The 24,074-nt window shown below is 44.5% G+C and overlaps 1 protein-coding gene across 2 annotated transcripts in view; it reads right to left on the minus strand.

Annotated features, from left to right (window-relative positions):
- Positions 1-14,027: 14,027 nt before the first annotated feature.
- The window catches only part of ASAH1 (N-acylsphingosine amidohydrolase 1), a 47,490-nt gene continuing 37,443 nt past the window's right edge, over positions 14,028-24,074 (minus strand). Inside the window, exons 6-14 of one of the 2 annotated variants that reach the window (XM_007495604.3) lie at positions 19,855-19,929; positions 19,099-19,144; positions 18,385-18,529; positions 16,903-16,957; positions 16,723-16,804; positions 16,265-16,396; positions 15,864-15,987; positions 14,932-14,988; positions 14,028-14,579 (exon numbers count right to left, since the gene is read on the minus strand). In XM_007495604.3, the coding sequence (XP_007495666.1) occupies positions 14,490-14,579; positions 14,932-14,988; positions 15,864-15,987; positions 16,265-16,396; positions 16,723-16,804; positions 16,903-16,957; positions 18,385-18,529; positions 19,099-19,144; positions 19,855-19,929 (806 nt within the window). In that variant the 3' untranslated portion in view covers positions 14,028-14,489. Of the gene's footprint in view, positions 14,989-15,863; positions 15,988-16,264; positions 16,397-16,722; positions 16,805-16,902; positions 16,958-18,384; positions 18,530-19,098; positions 19,145-19,854; positions 19,930-24,074 lie in introns of both variants that reach the window. The other variant, XM_056803469.1, reaches the window with a different exon arrangement.

A 24,074-nucleotide genomic window follows, 5' to 3' on the forward strand; every position in this document is an offset into this window, starting at 1 on the left:
ACTGGATTCAAACTCAGATCCTCTTGGTTTCAGCTCCATCTATGGCACTACCTAACCTTCTCAATGAGGACAGTATGAGATATTTCACAAAAAGTTCTGCTAAGATCTAGGTGACCTGTATCCACAGTATTCATCTACTGGTTTAGCAGTGATGTTCAAAGGGAAATGGAAATAAGTCTGATCTGACCTGTGTGTGCTGACACCAGGTGGGTTCTTTGTAATAATCTCTGCTTCCCTCCTCATTAACCACTGCTTTATTGACCCATTCTAGAATTTTCCCAGGGATCAAAGGCAAACTCACTAGTCTGAAGTTGATAGACTCCATTTTCTTTCCTCCTGTGGAAACTGGGGCATTGGTTTCTCTTCAGTCTTCCAAACCAGGGAGGGGCAGAGACGGAACAAATGTGGGAGGTCTCTCTGCCTTGATCTGGCACCACTCTAGCCAACCTTCATTAACCAGAGATGGCCACCCACATGGAACTGAGGAAAGCTGCAGAATAAAGTGCATCTCCCAACCCTTCCTTTCCTTAGCAGCTCCCAGGCACTCACATAATCCTGCACTTTTGTGAGAAGAAGGGAAGTCACCCATTGCTCCTGATGCAAAAGGTGGGACTCACATTCAGGACCTTGTTTTCTTTCAAGGTTCAAGATTGGATTTAAGCACCTGGGTCTGGGGGAGGAAGGCTCAGGAACCTGCTATGACAACAGCTTCCTACTAACTCCTACAGCCTTGGTGGCATTACATCTGGGACCTGGTTGTCCTGGAATTCTAGTCCAGGAAAAATAGGCGGGCAATACAGATGAAGAGGAGGGCAGAGAGGGAGTAAATAAGAGCCATTCCCTGACAAAAACACAAGACCACTATGATGGGAACCTTAGAGATCCCAGAGATCCTTCACTTCATTTTATAGATGGGGAAACTGAGGCCCAGATAGAGGCCCAAGATCACTTATGTAATAAGCAGCAGAGCCAGGACTGGAGCACCAAAATCTCTTCCCACCCCCTCTCTGCTGTTGGATATATGATAGTTCCCCTTCCAAACAAGGAAATGGGCAAAGGCCCTGGAAGGAGGAGGGTGAGGCTGGGGTCAAGAGTCTTGGGCATATCTTCAGAGGTGGTCGCTATATTGCAGTTTTGCTTGTTTTTCTTTGTTACTAGAGGTAGCTGGAGAACAAAGATGGGGAAACAAGGAGGACCACCCAGATGTTTTTAGAGCAGATGAGGTTTCCCATATCACCACGTAGAAGTTTTGGGCCAGACTTTGTGAGCAGTTCCCCAACCTCATCCGTTTCTGATTTTTGTCTTGGATAATGGTACCTAAAGCTAGGCTATGGCTTGACCCCAATGGCCTGTGGCTGAATGGTGGTCCCTTCAACACCCCCACTGGGTGCCCTCCAATCCCCAGCCTCCTGGGTGGCTTGAGATTGGTCCCCTTGAGGCAGTTATGAGCCAATCCAACTCCGGAAAGCACAGATATTGTATAAGCGAAGTGTCCTGCTTTCCCCCACCTCCCAATGACACTTACCTTTCATTTTTCGTTGGAAACGAGTGAAGGAATCACACAGAAGTTACAGATGGGTTATGATCTTCCCTCCCAAATCCTCCCTGCTCCTGACTTCCCTATGACTGCCAGGGTGCCACTATTCCCCCAGGCTTCCCGACTCACAAACGTCCCCCCTCTCTCATCCCCCCGTGTCTCATCGGTTGCCAAGGCCTGCAGTGCTCTGTCTCCATTTCCACCTGCTCCTCTCCTCTGACACCTTTCACGGCCCCAGGCCAGGCCCTCGTCGCCTCACACCTGGACTTCGGCAACAACCTGAGGGTGAGTCGGCCAGCCTCCAGGCTCTACCCCCACCCAGCTGTCAAAACAAGGTCCCAGGAGGCAGAGTCAAGATGGCAGAGAGAGAAGTCAACATTTCTGCCTCGCTTTCCCAACACAAGCTCTCCACAACAACCTGGAAAATTCAGGCACTAGCCAGAATTCCAAGGGACAGCTGGGACAACCAGATTTAGAGGCAGGAAAGGTCCCAGGACACCCCTAAGCCCAACCTAGGAGGGGAACTGGGGCCCCCTGGAAGTCCTTTTACCCCTTCCCCAGGCCTCAGTCACAGAGATAGGCCAGAGGTAAGTGGTCCCAGGTCTAGTAGCTCTGGCCCCCATTACTCAGGCCTGGGTCACAGATCTGGGATGGCGCAGAGAGGTCATAGTCACCAGGGAGAGGCCCCAGCTATGCACGGAACAAGGAACAAGTCCCAGAAACACAACTGTGAGGCTCTGGATCCAACCTCAGCCCTGCACATAAGTCTGTAGAGGAATAACTAGGCCAGCGGCCAAGACCAAGGGGAGATCATTTAGACTCTGGCTCCCAGCAAGCTGGGTGCAAAGAGGTCTACGGAAACTCAACGGCACACAAGCCAGATCAGGAACTTGGAGATACAGGCCAGGGGGGCAGCCCCCCAGATTGAGCTATGCAAGTAGCAGAAGCTCAGGCCAGACCCAGATGATCAAGACTGGGTGGATCTCCCCCACCAGAGATGATCAGAGCCCAACACCAATCAAGTCCTACATCCAGGAGGCTGGAAGAAGGAACAAACAAACCAAAAAAAGAACCCAATCAGAAAGGGCTACCCAAGAAACCCAGAAGAAGACAAGGCTTTAAAAACATCTACAAAGTCACAGGAAAATGCAGATTGGATGAATAGCCCATAAAAACACAAAGATTAGAGAAAAGAAAGAAAGACACATAAGAAAACAAGGGCCTGGAGAAAACCCAACTTTGGTCCAGCTGAAGTCAAAAAGGCAGTGGTGGTAATCATGAGCCCAGGCAAAGCAAACCCCCAAATCGATCCAGCTGAAATACAGAGAAACCACATTCTGCTAAACGACACTCCAGACGGTGAATTAATCAGGACTGAACGTAGATACAGTGTGTGGAGTGGAATTTGGGGGAGGCCCATCCTCCCCCCTAGAGAAATCACTCTAATGAACAGACAGGAGACTTGATAAGACCATGGCAGAGAAAAGATGCTTTATTCGGAGAAAACAGTGTACAGCAGGGAAGCGAGGGGAAGGGACACAAAAGGGATTCGACCCCCACGAGTGGCTCAAAAATGCCCTCCTCTCTTTTAGGCCCAATCACAGACTTTTATGACAATCCTGCTCCAAGATTCTCCTCCTCCCCTCTGTCCAATCCCACAGAGAGGAGGGGGGCTGCGACATTTCAAGCCTAGAGCAGGTGATTTTCAACATTACGCGCCCCCAAAGATCCCCACGATTCAGAAACACCCGTGACTATCATGGCATTTTCAGCTTGGCACAATAAAGCTGTTCCTTCCTCCTTCCGCTTCTCTCCTAGTTGGCTTTCTGCCCAGGAACAGACAAACTCTTCTCCAGGTTTTTGAAAATCGGTCAGGAACACTAGCAGTTTTAAGAGGTGGGGCAGGGGCAGTTTTAGTCGAAGGAATAGTACCACAATTGGGGTTACCAGCCAAATACCGCTCTGAGCATTACACAGAATCTCATGCCACACGCAGCAAATGGCGGACGATCCAAATTCTAAAATGAAAAGTTAAATGACTAATAGAAGAAAATGACTAATAGACAGTAAAGTGGGGAGTCCCCATTTATCCCTCTTAAGGACCTAGCTCAATATAACCCTCTAATAAACCAGAGAGAAGCTAAGATGATGAGTAAATAGTTTTAGGGAAAGTTAGATAACATAGAGCTCTGGACAGTGTTAAATAGGAATTTCCCAAAAGCCAACCAGCCCATTCTCTTGGTCCAGCTTATTGTCCATCTGTCCTATCTATCTCAGATATACATGGAGCTGGACAAGATTTATAGCAGGCATCTTTTTGTTGTTGTTGCCTAGCAACTATTAAACACCTACTATGTGCCAGGTATTATTCTAAGTTCTGGGGATACAAAAGCCAAAACAAATTTTTTGGCCTCTAGGAGTTCAAGTTGATGAGGAAGAGAAGGCCCAAAGAACTAGGTATAAACAGGATAAAAGCAATATAAGGAGGAGGGGAGTAGTGTCCAAGTGTCATTTTAAAAATTCAATTTTATTTTATTTTGGGTTCAAGATTTTCTCCCTTCCCTACTCCACTGATTAGTAAAGAAATACAAAACCTACTACAAATACGAAGGTGTGCAAAATAATTTTCTGTATCGGCCAAGTTCCAAAAACAATAAAAGGGAAAAAAAATATGCTTCGATTTGCTCTCTGCATGAATCAGTTCTCTATCTGAAAATAGAAAAATATTTTGCTGAATATTTTATTCCATTAAATATTTTTGCTTTTTGCACTTATGAAATTATGTCCTTATGCATTGTCATTGTTTGTAAAAGTAACCTACTGAATGAAAAATATTTTTTCATTTCCATTCAATAATTGCTAGAGATTTATTTCTAACTTTTTTTTTAATAACCCTTATCTTCCATCTTGGAATCAATACTGTGGTTGGTTCCAAGGCAGAAGAGTGGTAAGGGCTAGGCAATGGGGGTTAAGTGACTTGCCCAGGGTCACACAGCTGGGAAGTGTCTGAGGACAGATTTGAACCTAGGACCTCCCATCTCTAGGTCTGGCTCTCAATCCACTGAGCTACCCAGCTGCCTCTTAACGTTTCTAAAAATCTATTCAATTATGAATCTCTTTCTTTCCTTCTTTTCTCTTTTTTTCTCTCTCTCTCACCCTTACCTTCAGTTTTAGAACTGTGTCAGGTGTTGGGTTCAAGGCAAAATAATGGTTAAATGACTTGCTCAGAATCACAAAGCTAGGAATTGACTGAGGTCACATTTGAGCCCAGGACTTCCCAATTTCAGGCTTGGCTCATTATCCACTGATCCACCTAGGTGACCCCATCTTTGTTTATCCTTAGGTTAGATTTGTCTAGATCTGAGAGAGGTATATTAAGGTCTCCAACCTTTGTAGTTTTACAATGTTCCCCTTTAATTAACTTTTTCAATACATTCTTTTTTTTAATTTTACCTTCCATCTTAGAATCAATACTATATTCTGGTTTCAAGGCAGGAGAGTGGTAAGGGCTAGTCAATGGGGGTTAAGTAACTTGCCCAGGGTCACACAGCTAGGAAGTGTCTGCATCCAGATTTGGACCCAGAACCTCCTATTTCTAGGCCTGGCTTTCAATCCACTGAGCCACCCAACTGGCCCCTACTTTCTGTCTTAATGCCAATTCTAAGACAGAAGAACAGTAAGGGTTAGGAAAATGGAATTAAGTGACTTGCCTAGGGTCCCAGAGCTAGGAAATATCTTAAGCCAGATTTATATCCAGATCCTCCAGATTCCAGACTTGGGTCTCTACCCACTGTGATACTACCTCTGTACTTTATATATCTATTAAGAAGGAATGTTGCCATGGGGCTTTGGGGACCCTGGGTAGCCAAATTTTCTCTCCTGCAGTCCAAACCCCCTCAATGACTCCAAATACTCTTTGACCATCAGCTGCAGATCTGAGCCCTTTCTCACTGGGCCTGCCCCTCCTCTGGCTTCAGCAGGCCTTCCCCCCACCCCCTTTCCAAAATACTCTTCTTCCCTCCTTTGTCCTGGGGGTGAGTTCATCCCAATGTCTCTCTTTACCCACTCCAGACCCCACCATAAACAACAAATAAGATGTTGGAAGAATGTCTGTCCATCTCTAGATGCAATCTACTTTCATTATGTTACAACCTGCTACTCTTCCCCTAACCTAGACTTAGATCTTTGCAGGTTCTTGACTTTTCTTTGATTCTCTGACCTTATGGGCCAATCTCTAAAAATGGAATTTGTTGTGCTTAATTAAATAAGTTAATCCCTTTCTTGAACCTCTTCTCCCCCTTTTCCTCCCCATATTTTCCTATTTTAATGTATTCCTTTCTCCTTTTAAGATGATCAAACTACAATTAAAACTGTAGTATATCCAAATAACTTTTTAACTCCAGGAGGGGAGAGGAAAGTAGGAGAGAGAATATAAATCATATAACTTTGGAAAACTTCTGTGGAAATGTGTTATTAACAAAGAATAAAGATAAAACATTAAAAAAAGAAAAGGAAATACCAGACTCAGAAATAAGTAATCCAAAGAGATCCTAAAGTGGATTTTCTTATTTTTATTTTAATACATTTTTGCTGCAATAGTTGGTCTTTTGACTTTGCTTTATTAATTTTTGCTGTTTTGCAAGATCATTGGCTTCCAATTGCCTAATTCTGGTCCTTAAAGACTGGTTTTCCATTTTGGTTTGGTCTATCCTGCTTTTCATGGCTTATAGCTGTTTCACCAATTGGGCGTTCTTGCCTTTAAACTGTTATTTTCTTTTTGAACTATTTCCCACTTTTCTTGCCAGAAGGCTTCCATCTTTTTGATAAGCTCTGTTTGAAATTCTTCAAGAGCTTGTGGTCAATCTTCATTTTTTTGGAGGCTTTTGGTGCATTTATTTGTATGTCCTCTTCTGCTATTTCCTCTGTAGTCTGGATTTTTCCTCCATAAAAATTATCCAGGGTAAGCCCCTTCTTCCTGTTTTTCTTGGTGTTGGGAAGTTGTTTCTGGGCACTGTTTGCCATCACTATGGTGGTTTTCCCTTCCCTTTTCAGTCAGAAATCTGAGTAAGGAGGGCAGGCTCTCTGTGTATGCAGCTAAGGAGTGAGGTTTTTGGCCGAGTTCTCTGCAGCTTCTACTGTTTGTTGCCCTTCTCTGCACTATCTCCCCACAGGCGCCCATGGTCTGCACTCTTCAGCCTGCTGGGGTTTCAGCTTTAGCTGCTTTCAGGGGTAGGTCTTTGGTGGTCTTATTCAGCTGCCAAGGACCTAGAGGTGCCCTTCATTTGCTCTAGAGGTGCCCCTCGCTCACTCGTTGATTCTAGTGTGTGCTGGCTCTGGCTCTGGCTCCGTGGGTGGGGTGGGGGAGGGTAGATCAGATCGAGTTTTGGTGGAAGATTTTCCACCCCCTTGTAGTGTGGAAATGTCCAATTCCCACTTACCTTCAATGCTGAGCCCTACTGTGGAGTCCCTTCGTTCGTACGAATTTGAGTTTTTTTGCCTTTTGAGGCAATCTATATCGGTAGGTACTGAGGAGAGGAAGTGTCCTGTGTTTCAATTGCCACCATGTTTACCCAGAAGTCCCATTACTGCTGCAATAGTTGGAAGGGAATAAGCATTTATATAGCATCTAGCAGGTGTCAAGTACTATGCTAGAGATTTCCTTACAACCTTTATGAGTAGACACTTATTATTATTCCCATTTTATAGTTTTTAAAAAATTAATTTATTTAAAAATATTTTTCCACAGTTACATAATTCATGCCCTCTCCCTCCCCCCTCCCAGAGATGACAGGCAATTCCACTGATTCCCATTTTATATTTGAGGAACCTGAGGCTGAGGTTAAGTGACTTGTTCAGGGTCACACAGTTAGGGAGTGTTTAAGACCACATTTGAATTCAGGTCTAACAGATCCCAAGGTATAGATATGGGACTGGAGTGTGTTATGGGTAAGAGGAGGCAGAACCAGTCTGTCTAGATTATAATAGGTTGCATGAAAGAGAGTAATACATGGAAAAGTCATTTGGAAACATTGTGAAGGGCTTTAAGGGTCAAACAGAGGAAATCATAAAAAGGGAAGTCCCACTCAAAATGACTTAAAATCTATACAATATCAAGATTCAGTCTGCCAAAGCATAAGCAATGCCTGTCTGGATTCAATTATAAAATGCTCCTTAAAGGAATAAGGAACAAATTAAATCACTGGAGGAATAGTCAGTGTCCCTGCCTGGGTCATGCCAATATAATAAAAATGACCACGCAGCAAAATTGACATATTTAATGCTATTCCAATCAAAGCACCAAAGGGATACTTTACAGAACTAGACAAAATTATAACAAAATTCATTTATAGGAATAAGAGATTTAGGATATGAAGGGATATTATGAAATAAGGTAAAGAGAAAGGGGGACTGGAACTTCCAGATCTCCAGCTAGATTATAAAACAATAATCATCAAAATAATTTGGTAATGGTTAAAAAGTAGAAAGGTAGATCAAAGGTCCTGGTGAGATAAGGAAGAATCAGAAATAATTAATCTCTTAAACTGAAGGCTCAATAAACCAGAAAACAAACGACTCAAGAAAGAACTCAGTTTTTGGTAAGAACTGCTGGGAAAACTGGAAAGAAGACCAGCAGAAACTAGGTTTGGAATAACCCCTCAGTTTATACATCACAATAGACTGATGTATATATAGTTGGCAAAGTGAAGATAATACCATTAAACAATTAGAAGACAAGCAGATGATAACAAAGTAAAGAGGTGAATTCTTCCCTAAAAAGGAGACATAAGCAATTACAAAAGAAAAATAATTTTGATCACATGGGATAGAAAAGTTTTTGTATAAGAAAAATGAACATATCTAGGATAAGGGAAATGGTCTGATTTCTTTTTTAACCCTTACCTTCCATCTTAGAATCAATACTGGGTATTGGTTCCAAGGCAGAAGAGCAGTAAAGACTAGGCAGTGGAAGTTAAGTGACTTGACCAGTGTCACACAGCTAAGGAGTATCTAAGGCCAGATTTGAACACAGGACATCCCATCTCTAGGTTTGGCTCTCAATCCACTGAGCCACCCAGCTGTTCCCAAAGAAATGGTCTATAATGGCCCCAATGTCTCTAAAGGAGGGGAGAAGGTGAAGTCTCATGACCTTTCTTTGGGGTCAATCTTGGTCTTTTAATTTTTCAACATTTACTTTCAGTTGTGCCATACAGTTTGTTAACCAAGCTGTAGAGGAAACAAATAGAAATAAACAAGACCAGGGGAAGCTGGGTAGCTCAGTTGATTGAGAGTCAGGCCTAGAGATGGGAGGTCCTAGGTTCAAATTTGACTTTAGACACTTCCCAGTATTGACTCCAAGATGGAAGGTAAGTGTTTAAAAAAGAAAGAAAGAAAAGAAATAAACAAGACCAAAAGCTATTCCTCAATATATGTGGCTGAAGAATGGACATAATTCTCATAACACTCTTAGGAATGCATGCTCCTGATGAATAGTAAGACAAATGAACATCAAAAGCCCCCCTGGCAGTTTCACCTCCCATCCCACAAATTACCAAAGATGCCAATAATGGGGCTGATCCATGTCAGAGGGGGTATGGAAAGGCAGGGGCTGGTGGAGCATATATTACTGGTGGAGTTGCAAATTAGGGAGCCATTTTGGAAAGTAATTTTCTTGTAATGTAAATAAATAATATCAATATCAGTATAAAAATGATGTAAATAAAGTGACTAAAATATTCATACTTGTGATCCCAGAGATTTCACTGCTTAGGGCAATTTACTCCAAGGAGATTGGATTAAAAAAAAAAGCTCTATAAAACCAAAAATATGTATAGCAACACTTTTGGTGGTAGCAAAGAATTAGAAACTAATAGATGATCATCAGTTGATGAATGTAGAAACAATTTGATCTATGAATCCCATGGCATTTTTTTTATTTGATCAATCTCAAACATTATTCCTTAGTTACAAAAATCATATTCTATTCCTCCCTCCCCTCCCCTACCCTTCCCATAGCCTACGCGCAATTCCATTGGGTATTACATGTGTCCTTGATCAGAACCTATTTCTATGCTGTTGATGTTTGCACTAGGATGTTCATTTAGGGTCTACATCCCCAATCATATCCCCTCGAACCATGTAATCAAGCAGTTGTTTTTCTTCTGTGTTTCTACTCCCATAGTTCTTCCGCTGAATGTGGATAAGTGTTCTTTCTCATAGATCCCTCCAAGTTATTCAGGATCACTGCATTGCCACTAATGGAGAAGTCCATTACATTCAATTGTACCACAGTGTATCAGTCTCTGTGTACAATGTTCTCCTGGTTCTATTCCTCTTGTTCTGCATCACTTCCTGGAGGTTGTTCCAGTCTCCATAGAATTCCTCCACTTTATTATTCCTTTTAGCACAATAGTATTCCATCACCAACATATACCACAATTTGTTCAGCCATTCCCCAATTGAAGGGCATCCTCTCATTTTCCAATTTTTGGCCACCACAAAGAGCACAGCTATGAATATTCTTGTACAAGTCTTTTTCCTTATGATCTCTTTGGGGTACAAACCCAGCAGTGCTATGGCTGGGTCAAAAGGCAGACAGTCTTTTAGTCATTTGATGGCCTGTTCAATTTATTTTTCTGATATGGGATTATTTAAGAATTCTATTTCTTCTTCTGCTAATCTAGGCAATTTATATTTTTGTAAATATTCATCCATATCACATAGATTGGCATATTTATTGCCATATAATTGGGCAAAATAGTTTTTAATGATTGCCTTAATTTCCTGTTCATTGGAGGTGAGTTCTCCCTTTTCATCTATGGTACTGTTAATTTGGTTTTCTTCTTTCCCTTTTTTAATTAGAATGAACAGTACTTTGTCTATTTTGTCTTTTCAAAATACCAGCTTCTAGTCTTATTTATTAGTTCAATAGTTCTATCACTTTCAATTTTATTAATTTCTCCCTTAATTTTTAGGATCTCTATTTTGATTTTCTTCTGGGGGGTTTTAATTTGTTCACTTTCTAGTTTTTTGATTTGCATATCCAATTCATTGACCTCTGCCTTCCCTAATTTGTTAATATATGAACTCAAGGATATAAATTTTCCCCTGAGTACTGCTTTGGCTGCTTCCCATAGAGTTTGAAAGGATGTCTCATCATTGTCATGTTCTTCAATGAAATTATTGTTTCTACGATTTGTTCTCTAACTGGTTTTGGAGAATCATATTATTTATTACATGCATTAAAAATCCATGCACAATGGAAATTAAATGCTGAGAAATTAAAAGGCCAAGCTTAGCCCCAAAGATCAGTCACGAACTGACACCGCTCCCAACTCCTCTGCAAAGTGGGTAGGTGTTAGGGTGATCCATGGCTGTGGAACAACTGCAGAGAATGTCAGATTTTTAGGGCTATGCCAATTGCTTTTGTTGAAAATTTTTCATCATTTCTTCTCCTTTATCTTTGTGTAAGGGATGGTTCTCTTGGAGGGAGGCAGAGATAGAAAAACTGAAGCTACCAACAAAAATGTGAAGATGGGATGAACTCTCCCCTAGCTATTTTTAGACTTTAGTCACCAGGTACATATACACCCCCACTTAATCTTTAAGTGTGGGTGGGGAGGTCTATGACCCATGTTGTGCTAGTGAGTGGCAAATCAAAAATGACAGACTGCCGCCTGGGCAGTCTGAAGCAAAGCTAAAGCTGTAATTGTTCCATGTAAAAGTGGAAGGAAGACACAGGAAGTGATACAAAGAACTATCTTTAAAAATGGTGGTAACTTCCTGTGACCAGCAGTCCTGGCAGTCAATGGGTAAGTGAAATATTACTGCATTTTGTCCTACAGACTAGTGGGATAGAAATTGTTTTGATTAGACCCTAATACAAGGGCCTGTTATGAATTTATCCTTGTTTACTCAGAAATTTTTATCTACGTAGATTTTTGCTTTCTCCCAAAGTTTAATTTTTTTTCTTCTTATTTTTTATTTTCCTGCTTTTGTTTTTGGATTTTCTTTTGATAATTGACTTATACACCCTATAACTCAACCATGTACCCTGAGTTGATCTGGGTATTGGTCAGCACCATCTTCAGAGGGGATTGTATTTTCAAAAAAATTCAAGATTTAAAATTTTGTTTGAGAAAAATTTCAGGAAAAGAAGCTTGCAAACTCCTTGAATCCAGACAATGAACTGTTTGGAGAAAGATGCCTGGAGAATACTACACCACATCAGAAGATCCAAAACAAACATTGTGGTGCAATTGATTGAACTGAATGGAGTGGAACACATTTATTTTGAATGTACACTCTTATGCCAAAGAGGGCTGCCCCCTAATTGGCTTTGTGTCAATATGCCTAACAAACATTGGTTTTGCTCTCTCTATGTATTCTATTTCCCTCTTATCTCTAACAATTGTAATTTCCTCTTAGAAGGTGCACTGTTGTGTGCACCTGTATTTAGAAGGCTTTTAGGGGTATAAGATGATTATGTCAAATGATCCATTGGGGAGACTAGTCTCCCAAAGGATCACAGGAGGAAATTGTGAAGATGGGCTTAACTCTCCCCTAGCTATTTTTAGATTTTAGCCACCAGGAATGTATACACCCCTACTTAATCTTTAAGTGTGAGGGATGGCAAACTAAAAATGATTGACTGCCCCCTGGGCAGTTTGAAGCAAAGCTAAAGCTGTAATTGATCCATGTAAAAGTGGAAGGAAGGCACAGGAAGTGACATAAAGAACTGTCTTTTAAAATGATGGTCTTGATCAATGACACATGTAAAACCCAGAGGAATTGCCCATCAGCTATGGGAGGGGGGTTGTGAGAGAACAGGGAAAGAACATGAATCTTGTAACCATGGGGAAAAGATTCTAAATTAATTAAAGTATAAAAAAATTTTAAATAGTGATAACTTCCCAATACCAGCTTTTTCACCTTTGAAGTTGACCTTTAAGGAGCTCTGGATTGGGATCTCGGACTGTTCTTGGATTTTTCCTTATAACTACCAAGTGGGTGAGTGGAAAGGCTGACTCTTTTTTCTGGCTTTTCTGGAGGTACTAACCCCTGGAGAGGCCCCTTGTCTTGGAGGCCTCATGGCTAGAATCCTAGTTTAATTTACCTCTGGGCCTCTGTTGCTGGGGCCTCTAAAGGCCTGCCTGTTTTCGACTGGCTAGAGTAATTATCTACTCTCTCTTATTTCCTTACTTTCACTCTTTCTTCTTTTGTAAATAAACTACCATAAAAGTCATTCTGACTTGAGTAATTTTAGTGAGCACATTTCTCATAAATTTAGGCCAACTTTTTTATTTTAACCCTTACAAAGAAATATTTTTTAAAAAATGTCCACAAGAGAAACTTGTGTTTGATCCTAGAGGTAGGTAGCCACTGGAATTGTTGAGCCATAGAGTGACATGGTCAGGTCTATGCTTTAGGGAGACCATTATGGTGCTTTGTAGAGTATAGATTGGGGAGGGAAGAACCTGAGGGCAGGGAGACCACATAGAAATCTGTTGAAATAATATAGGTGAGAAGTGATAAGGACAAGTTCATCAATGAGGCCTCAAGTCCACTGGAAGACCTCCAAACTGGCCCTCTTAACTGCTAAAGGGAACAAAAACTTCCTTGGATAATTCACATTATTGTATCATCCTTAGGAGGAAGACTGGGCTCCAAGGAAGAAAACGTAATTTTCCTTCTGTTCCTATACAGTAAAGAATACACTACCCCGGAACTGTCCCTGTGAAGGACTTGAGTCTGAATGGAATCCTCAGACCACCGCCATTTTGGCCCAGTAATTGCCAAGATTAGGGTATGTGCAGTTGGCCCCCACTGGGGCTTCATTTCACCGGCCAGTGGTGACTAGAGAGAGGGACTTGGGGAACAGCCACACTCAGAGCTCCAATAGCATTCCTGGCTAGTTCCTCCAAGGGGCAGATGGAGGATGGAACACGGCAGGACCTCAGGAGTATTCATGCCCAAGTGGGCAGTCCCGGGGTCAATCATGCCTAGTCCCCAAGACACAAGACACACAGCTGCCCCAGGTACAGGGTCCCACAGAAACAAGGAGGCAAGCAGACCATTTAATATTGTTCATTCAAAGGAAAAGGAAAGTGGCTTTTTCCTTGCATGTTTGGGCCGACATTTCCTTATCCTTCCTCTCTGGGACGCTTCTCCCTTTCCCCAGGAGAACACGGGCTCTGAGGGCTCTAGGGAGAGATGCACCTATCATGAAGGTGGGTGACCCATGTAGACAGCTGAGGGGCAGTGCTGATGGCAGTCACAGCCCACATACTCACACACACGCTCATGTGCACTCAGTGCCAGCCAGCAGGAGCAAGATGAGAGCGAGTGGCTCCTTGGGCATCTCCACTTCTCGTTAGTCCAGAAGGCTAGGAGAATCAGGGGCGGGATGGCTGCCTGGAGTATGGAGATGCCTTCGGGCAGCCTCTGTGCAGGCTCTGGGTCCTGCCCCTCCCCAAGACCACAGAAGGCAGGGTAGTTAGGCAGCGTGTTTATTGTAACAGGAAGAAAAACAAGTCCGTGGTTGCTTGGATGGGTGAGAAGCTGAGTCCCACCTTCCCATTCAGGGGCCCGCCATCCCCTCATGGTCCCTGGAGTGCTCAGGGGCTGGCGGACAGTCTGGCCCTGCAGGACCCCCTCTGCCCTCCCTGAGGGGCACTAGAGGTCCCTGATCCAAGAGCAAACCCAGCCACTTGGGTGCCAAAGGAGGGGCTGCTGCTTCTGGTTCCTAAGTTACCCGCAAGTTCAGAAAGAATCACAGAGGTTAGTGCTAAAGGAAACTCCGTGGATTGTCAACCAGCACAAGCTCAGGGGGGATGCAGGTCAAGCCTGGGGTCCTCACTGTCTTCTGCAGCTGGGCCCGGGTGCCCACCTTCACAGAGCTCCCCCGTGGGGCAGAAGAGCCTGAGATCCCGCTCCAGGCCAGACACCCGTTTGCTCACCAGCCGATGCAAGGGTCCGGGCAATCCCGCAGATACGTTTCATACACACCATTGGGCAAGTCGATCAGGGTGGTGTGGACCGTGAGCTGAAAGAAATGCCATTGGTGCCCCAAGTGGAACCCCAGCTCGGGCGAGCCTGCTCCCTCACGCCCCCACAACAGGGCAGTCGGCCCTTAGAATGTGGGGGGTGTCCAGGATGGACCCCGGCATCTCTAGCCCTGCCCACCCCCCCTGGGGGCACACGCCAGTCCCAGGAATGGCCTCAACGGGTCACCACCCGACCAAAGGTCCATTTGAGATGATTCCTGTCCGGCTTGTCCCAGACCACAGCAGGCAGTACCCTCGGGACGCCACCACCCCAAAAGGGTGCCACCAAGCCCACCGCAGCCCAGGCCATCCCAGGGAAGGAGGTCCCACTGGGGCCCGAGGGCTCATTACCTTGTTGAGAATTGGCTTTGTGGACAGGATGTCATAGGAGGAGGCCAAGGAGATGTTCTAGGAAACAAGGCAACACTATGAGGAGGCCCAGAGGCCGGAGGCCCTGAGCTAGATCCGTCCTGGGGCTTAAGTCCCCGGGGCTGTCTAGCCAGGCTGGCTCCAGGAGTGGGGCACAAGGGGGAGAGAAAGCCCAGAGGGGTGAGTGACTGACCCTGGCACCCAGAAAGGGGCCCATCTGAAAGAGCCTCCCAGCTATGCCCATAGAGGCAAGGCCAAAGGGAAATCTCTCGGCTGCCCTCGCCCCTTCCATGAGGGGCTCCTGGGGGCATCTCCATCGGCCAGCGTCCCCCAGACTGAAGCTAGTCTCTGGACAGAACGTGGTCCTAGGCAGTGAGGCTCTGGTCCCTCTGGGCCGGCCCCAGCCTTCCCCCTGCCCAGCCTGCCTGAGTTCACCATCCCTGGCTCTTGCCAGGACACTGGCCCGCTTAGCCTGCCCCTCCACTGCCCAGCCCCCTTCCTGGAGGCTGGCTCTGAGGAGGTGCTGTGCCCCGAGCCCGTGCTGGGGATCCAGACCAGAGTGACCTGGTGCTTCCTTGGGTCAGTGTCCTCCTAAGACCCTCCAGGATGGGGTCAGCCTCGTCCTCACCTCATCTGTAACTAGCCACGGTGTGGCCGAGGCTCACGGCCCCACTCAGAACCTGCTGCCCCACAAGCCCATCGGGCCCCAGGGCCTTCCCTTCTCCCGGCCCGGCTCTGGTGCTGTGCTGAGGGGCCCGGGACCTTCTTCTTGGGCCCCTCCTCCCCTTCCTGACTAGCCCCATCTCGGGGCCTGGGGATGGGCACGTGAGCCCCTCCAGGCCTGCCCCAGAAGCCCAGGGCACGGCGCCGGGCTCAGTGCAGGCAGAGCTGGGCCTTCCCTTGGCAACACTCACCTCCTGGGTGGTTTGGTTTAAGCACATGAACGTGGGCTTCCGCCGGTTGTCCAGGAAGAAGGGATTTTTCCAGCGGTCATAATTGGTCTGCACCAGAAACCACCTGCCCTCCTTGGGCCTGAGCCTGCACAGACAGACGGAGCCCTGATCCCCTTGCCTCACCCGCCCCTTGGACGCAGGCCGACAGACCCCGGACTGTTCCCCGCCCCCCACCCCACCCCCAATGACCTTCCTGGGCAGATCCCGGACCATCTCCCTCCCCATTAATCGACCTTCCTTGGGCTTGGGCTGGCGCAGACAGACAGACAGACAGACAGATGGCGGAGGCCTGGCCCCCAGTAAGGTGGGGCTTTGGTGGCTGCTTCTTTCATGTTCGCTTTTCCCATTCCCCAGAGACTCACTCATAGACATCTGGGGTGTCTTTCCTGCCCCGAGTAATGACGCAGCCTTCGCCAGACTTGTTGCCTCCCACAATGAAGTAGGCCGGGGCCAAGATTTTGTTCTTAATCAGCATGTTCTTGGCATCTTCATAACTGCATGAGGGGGCATGAACAAGAGGTGGCGGGTTCCTTGCTCTGACCCACAAGGCAGGCCCCGGGGCCAGAGGCAGAGCCCGCCTGGGCCCGCTCTCGGGGCCTCCTGGGAGGAGGGCTCCCCCAATCCCCAGCTCAGAGAGTCCGTCCTTCGAACTACAGCGAAGTGGATAGCGACGGAGGGCGCCCGCCGGCCTCCCTCCCTTCTCTGAGGAGGAAAGCCCTGTGGCTAGACCTACTTCTGGATTAAGCGAAGAAGGGCCCACGCCTCCTCAGACCTGGAACACCCCGCCGCCCTCCCAGCATCGCTCGTGCCAGGCCCGTACCTGGTGGCATTCTCCAGCACTCTTCGGGTGAGGAACCCTATCCACATTTCGTCTCTTTGGCCCAGTATCCATTCCAGGATGCCTGGAAGAGAAGGGAGGCGGGCACTCGCGGGTGGCATCGGGCTCTGCCAGGGGCACCGCTCCACACCCACACGGCAGGCCCGAGAAGCTGCTACTCACCCATGTAGCCCCCATTCGAGCTGAAGCGTTCGTTCAGGGTCAGGCTGAAGACACCCTGGGAGACAAAGTGTGGACAAGACGCCGCTTAGGGCAGGGCCTCCGGGGTCCGGCTGTCAAACTAGCCAGGCCTTGGTTTAATGCCAAGAGCAAGAAAGCACACAGGCACACCAGCCCCGGGTCCAGCTCAAGGCTCCTTGGGCTGCAAGCCCCGAGAGGGTAGCCTGGGCCAGCAGCTGGCCTTGCTGGGCTCGTTGTGGACTGATAAGAGCCATTCCCATGTGTACCCACAACCCCCTCCGAGAACACCGCCTAAGCCAATGCTCCGCTACCCCGAGATCCTTCGTATGTGGGGGCACTCCTCAGGGGTCAAATGCCCGGTCCAGAGGGCTTCCAGAGAGCCAGGCGTCCTGGCCAGGGTGGGCATCTTTCAAAGCGCTTGCCAAGCACACGAGATAAGGCTTGGTGCTTTCCCATTAGTTCTCTCATTTCTTCAGACAAAGATTATTCTCCCTTTCCTGGGCATGGAGGGAAGGTCACTGCCGTGCCAGGGGTGGGACTGGGCTGCTGTCAGAATTCTCCCCTTGGAGGCCCATCCTTGGGTGGATGGCTTTCTTCCCTTTCTCTCCCTTTGCTATTTCTCACAAGCCACAAGGCTGATGAGGGGGTACTGCCCACAAGCCAGGCCAAAAGAGGCTGCTTAAAATAGGGACAGTAATGCATGGCTGGTGGAGCTGTGAATGGATCCAACCATTCTGGAGGGCAATTTGGAACTATGCCCAAAGGGCTAAAAAAATGCATACTTTGATCCAGCCATAGCACTGCTGGGTCTATATTCCAAAGAGATATTAAAAAAATCAGGACGGACCTGTTTGTACAAGAATATTCATAGCTGCTCTTTGTGGTGGCCAAAAATTGGAAAATGAGGAGATGCCCTTCCATTGGGGAATGGCTGAACAAATTGTAGTATATGTTGGTGATGGAATACTATTGTGCTGAAAGGAATAATAAAGTGGAGGAGTTCCATGGAGATTGGAACAACCTCCAGGAAGTGATGCAGGGCGAGAGGAGCAGAACCAGGAGAACATTGTACACAGAGACAAACACACTGTGGTACAATCGAATGTAATGGACTTCTCCATTGGTGGCAATGCAGTGATCCTGGACAACCAGAGGGGATCTATGAGAAAGAACACTATCCACATCCAGAGAAAGAACTGTGAGAACAGATATGCAGAAGAAAACATATGATTCCTCACTTGTTTATATGGGTATATGATTTGTTGTTTTGGTTTCAAAGGATTGCTCTATTAAAGAAAATGAATAACATAGAAATAGGATTTGAGTGATCATACATATATAATCCAGTGGAATTGCCTGTTGGCTCTGGGAGGGGGAGAGAAGAGGGGAGGGAGTCAACAAGAATCATGTAACCATGAGAAAAAATATTTTAAATAAAAATAAAATGTGGAAGAGGTTGCTTACCGGCTTCATGCCTGTTAATGTGCCCACGTAGCCTGCAAATGATGTAGCTTTGAAGATGGTTTGATTATTCCTCTGGAAATCCAAATTCACTGTTAATGGCTTCAGATTTTCTGTCACGGTCCAGGAATTATTGTTCATGTTCCACCTGCAAAGATACAGTCCAGTGGTGAGAAGCTTCATTTACAGAGATCCAGGGGCCTGGCACAACACAGCCTGCAGAGCCAAGGGAAGGGCCAGACTAGCAGTATGGTGACCCCTTGAGGCCAGGAGCCCACCCTTGGGCAAGATGTCTCCACCCTTGAGATAATCTAAAGAACTGAGCTGCCATGGGCACAGAGTATCTCAGACCAGAGTCGCCTTCCAGGGCAACATCTGGGGGCCAGTGAGGGCGGTGTGTGGGTCCAGCCACCATTCCCCTCATCCCACTCCTTGGCCACCTTCTTCTCCACTCACTCCCTCTCTCCTGGCCACCATAGGCGGCCTCCTGTCTCTGGGACCCCTGCCCTGATGCCACATGCTAAATGAGATGGTCTACCACTTTTGGCCTAACAGCTTGGTCACTCATTAACTTGGGGCAGCACGTGCCCACAGCCTTCCAACCACCCTTATATCAGAAACTTGGTCACACTCCTTGGCACTGAGTGGCCATAAATACACCCTTCTTACTGCCACCTCAGGGGTCAGGCCGGCCCAGGCACTGCCTTCCTTACTTACCCAAGAAAGATACCAAAATCCATATTTCTAACATGGAACAAATGACCTTGGGGAAGAAAAGAGGGAAGAGTAAGGGTGAGAGCTTGTGATAGGGACTAGACCCCTGTATTTCTATTGTAGTTTTTCACTGGCTCATAACAATAGGAAAACCTCTGCTGGCCACACAGTCAAGGGATTCAGGCTGGCACCAAGGCCCACCATGCTTTTGTCATTCTGCCCTCAGTGAGCCTGAGGTCAGTGTCATGTTACCTACATGGTTCTACCTCTGGTTTCAGACAGGGTCAAGGATCTAGAAGACCTAAATGAGGAAGGGCAAGAGATGGCTCCATCATCTATCATAGAGGCCCTCTCCAGCCCCAAGATGGCAGCCAGCTCTGTTGGCCATTTCCCGGGAGAGGCAGATCTACCCTCTAGCAGTATACCACCTCAGCAGATCAACAACTCCAGCATCTCCACTCCCAGGGGCCATCTTTGCTGTTGAAGCCTGAGGTCATGGGGCATAGGAAAGAAGGGAGAATGCTCTAAGGGGCAGATGGCTGCATTGGCAAGTGATCAAGGCACCAATAATCTTTGGTCTGGACAGGCTGGTGAGGTCCAAAACGTCTCATTGTTGGGCTAAGGTAGATGACTGGAAGTGTTGTGGAAATCTGAGCACAAGGTCTGCCATCTATGAAGGTATGTGAGCGGGTAATGGTGAGTTCCTCTCTAAAAGCAGGCCCCATCCCTCCCCACCAGCACCCAGGACACACCCCTTACCTTTCTTATTTTCTGCTATTATGGATGTGCAGAAAGTGAAGAGTTCATAGAAAATGTTGAATGAAATAATCTCACCTGAGGGGAGGGACAAAGCATGTGCCATGTTAGTAAATACAGACCAGAGACCTAGATGCACAAACTCTCTGACCCAGGGTCTCCTCTACCACCACTGTGCCCCAGGCAGAAAAGGGCCCTTTTTAATGGTGGAGGGGAGAAGGGAGGCCTTCAGTGGGGAAGGGCAGGACAAAGTCTGGCTCTCCATTCCCTTGGGTTCTAAGAGATCTGGGTACTTGTACAATTTCTTTCTTTTTTTGACATTATTTTTATTTGGTCAAATTCAAACATTATTCCTTGGTTACAAAAATCATTTTCTATTTCTCCCTCCCCTCCTGCCAACCCTCCTATAGCTGATGTACAATTTCACTGGGTATTACATGTGTCCTTGATCAGAACCTATTTCCATGTTGTTGGTATTTGCAATAGGATGTTCATTTAGAGGCTACATCCCCAACCATATCCCTTTGATCCATGTCATCAAGCAGTTGTTTTACTTTACTCCCATAGTTTTTCCTCTGAATGTGGATAGTGTTTTTTCTCCTATATCCCTCTGGGTTGTTCAGGCTCACTGCATTGCCACTAATAGAGAAATCCATTACATTTGATTGTACCACAATGTACAATGTTCTCCTGGTTCTGCTCCTCTCACTCTGTATCACTTCCTGGAGGTGGTTCCAGTTCCCATGGAATTCCTCCACTTTATTATTCCTTTGAGCACAATAGTATTCCATCACCAACATATACCACAATTTGTTCAGCCATTCCCCAATTGAAGGGCATCCCCTCATTTTCCATTTTTTTGCCACCACAAAGAGTGCAGCTATGAATATTCTTGTACAAGTCTTTTTCCTAATTATCTCTTTGGGGTACAAACCCAGCAGTGCTATGGCTGGGTCAAAGGGCAGACAGTCTTTTAGTGCCCTTTGGGCATAGTTCCAAATTGCCCTCCAGAATGGTTGGATCAATTCAGGATTCCACTAGCTATGAATTAGGGTCTCGACTTTGCCACATCCCCTCCAGTATTCATTACTTTCCATTGCTATCATGTTAGCCAATCTGCTAGGTGTGAGGTGATACCTCAGAGTTCTTTTGATTTGCATTTCTCTGATTATAAGAGATTTAGAACATTTTTTCATGTGCTTATTAATGGTTTTGATTTCTTTGACTAAAAATTGCCTATTCATGTTCTTTGCCCATATATCAATTGGAGAATGGCTTGATTTTTTTGTACAATTGATTTAGCTCTTTGTAAAGTTGAGTAATTAGACCTTTGTCAGAGGTTTTGTTTCCCAGTTTGTTTCCCTTCTGATTTTGGTTACATTGGTTTTGTTTGTGCAAAAACTTTTTAATTTGATGTAGCCAAAATTATTTACTTTACATTTTGTGGCTCTTTCTAAGTTTTGCTTGGTTTTAAAAATCTTTCCTTTCCCAAAGGTCTGACATGTATACTATTCTGTGTTCACCTAATTTACTTATAGTTTCCTTCTTTATGTTCAAGTCATTCATCCATTCTGAGTTTATCTTGGTGTAGGGTGTGAAGTGTTGATCTAATCCTAATCTCTCCCACACTGTCTTCCAATTTTCCCAGCAATTTTTATCAAATAGTGGATTTTTGTCTCAAAAGCTGGGATCTTTGAGCTTGTCATAGACTGTCTTGCTGAGGTCACTTGCCCCAAGTCTATTCCACTGATCCTCCTTTCTGTCTCTTAGGCAGTACCAAATTATTTTGATGACGACTGCTTTATAGTATAGTTTTGAGATCTGGTACTGCAAGGCCACCTTCCTTCACATTTTTTTTTCATTATTTCCTTGGATATCCTTCATCTTTTGTTCTTCCAAATGAACTTTGTTATGGTTTTTTCTAATTCAGAAAAGTTTTTTGGAAGTTCGATAGGTATGGCACTAAATAGATAAGTTTGGGTAGGAAGGTCATTTTTATTATATTAGCTCTTCCTACCCATGAGCAGTTAATATTTTTCCAATTGCTCAGATCTAGTTTTAGTTGTGTGGAAAATGTTTTGTAGTTGTGTTCATATAGTTCCTGTGTTTGTCTTGGCAGATAGATTCCTAAGTATTTTATATTGTCTAGAGTGATTTTAAATGGGATTTCTCTTCCTAATTCTTGCTGCTGAGATGTGTTGGAGATATATAGGAATGCTAATGACTTATGTGGGTTTATTTTGTATCCTGCAACTTTGCTAAAGTTCTTGATTATTTCAACTAACTTTTTGGTTGCTTCTTTAGGACTAAGTAGACCATCATATCATCTGCAAAGAGTGATAGCTTGGTCTCCTCATTGCCTATTTTAATACCTTCAGTTTCTTTTTCTTCTCTAATTGTTACTGCTAGTGTTTCTAGTACAATGTCAAATAATAGAGGTGATAATGGGCATCCTTGTTTCACTCCTGATCTTACTGGGAATGCATCTAGTTTGTCCCCATTTCAGATGATGTTGGCTGATGGTTTTAGATAGATACTGTTTATTCTTTTTAGGAAAGATCCTTCTATTCCTATACTTTCTAGTGTTTTCAATAGGAATGGGTGTTGTATTTTGTCAAAGGCTTTTTCTGCATCTATTGAGATAATCATGTGACTTTTGTTGGTTTGCTTGTTGATATGGCCAATTATGTGGATGGTTTTCCTGATATTGAACCATCCTTGCATTCCTGGTATAAATCCCACCTGATCATAGTGAATAACCCTCATGATGACTTGCTGGAGTCTATTTGCTAGTGTCCTATTTAAGATTTTTGCATCTAAGTTCACCAAGGAGATTAGTCTGTAGTTTTCGTTCTCCGTTTTTGACCTGCCTGGCTTTGGAATCAGTACCATATTTGTGTCATGAAAGGAACTTGGTAGAACTCCCTCTTTGCTTATTATGTCAAATAGTTTGTATAGTATTGGGATTAGCTGTTCTTTGAATGTTTGATAGAATTCACCCGTGAATCCATCAGGCCCTGGGGATTTTTCCTTAGGGAGTTCTTTGATGGCTTGTTCAATTTCTTTTTCTGATATGGGATTGTTTAGTTAATCTATTTCTTCCTGTGTTAATCTAGGCAATTTATATTTTTGTAAATATTCATCCATATCACATAGATTGGCATATTTATTGCCATATAATTGGGCAAAATAGTTTTTAATGATTGCCTTAATGTCCTGTTCATTGGAGGTGAGTTCTCCCTTTTCATCTATAATACTGTTAATTTGGTTTTCTTCTTTTCCTTTTTTTATTAGAATGACCAGTACTTTGTCTATTTTGTTTTTTCAAAATACCAGCTTCTAGTCTTATTTATTAGTTCAATAGTTCTATCACTTTCAATTTTATTAATTTCTCCCTTAATTTTTAAGATCACTATTTTGGTTTTCTTCTGGGGGTTTTAATTTGTTCACTTTCAAGTTTTTTGATTTTTATGTCCAATTAATTGACCTCTGCCCTCCCTAATTTGTTAATATATGAACTCAAGGATATAAATTTCCTCCTGAGTATTGCTTTGGTTACGTCCCATAGAGTTTGAAAGGATGTCTCGTAATTCATTTTCTTCAATGAAGTTATTGTTTCCTTGATTTGTTCTCTAACTGGTTTTGGAGTCATATTATTTAATTTCCAATTAATTTTTGATTTGGTTCTCCATGTACCCTTACCGATCATTATTTTTATTGCCTTATGATCTGAAAAGGTTGCATTTATTATTTCTGCCTTTCTGCATTTGTATGCCATGTTTTTATGGTCAATCTTTTTGAATGTACCATGTGCTGCTGAAAAGGTGTATTCCATTTTGTCCCTATTTATTTTTTTCCAGATATCTATTAACTCTAATTTTTCTAAAATTTCATTCACATCTTTTACCTCTTTCTTATTTATATTTTGATTTGATTTATCTAAATTTGATAGTGGTAGGTTCAGGTCTCCCACTAGTATAGTTTTATAATCTATTTCCTCCTTCAATTCTACTAGTTTCTCCATTAGAAATTTGGGTGCTATACCACTATACCATTTAGTGCATACATGTTGATTACTGATATTTCCTCATTGTCTATACTCCCTTTTATCAGGATGTATTTACCTTCCCTATCCCTTTTAATCAGGTCTATTTTTACTTTGGCTTTGTCAGATATCATGATTGCAACTCCTGCCTTCTTTCTATCAGTTGAGGCCTAACAGG

This window comes from Monodelphis domestica, chromosome 6, assembly GCF_027887165.1.
Source record: "Monodelphis domestica isolate mMonDom1 chromosome 6, mMonDom1.pri, whole genome shotgun sequence".
NCBI classification, from domain to species: domain Eukaryota; kingdom Metazoa; phylum Chordata; class Mammalia; order Didelphimorphia; family Didelphidae; genus Monodelphis; species Monodelphis domestica.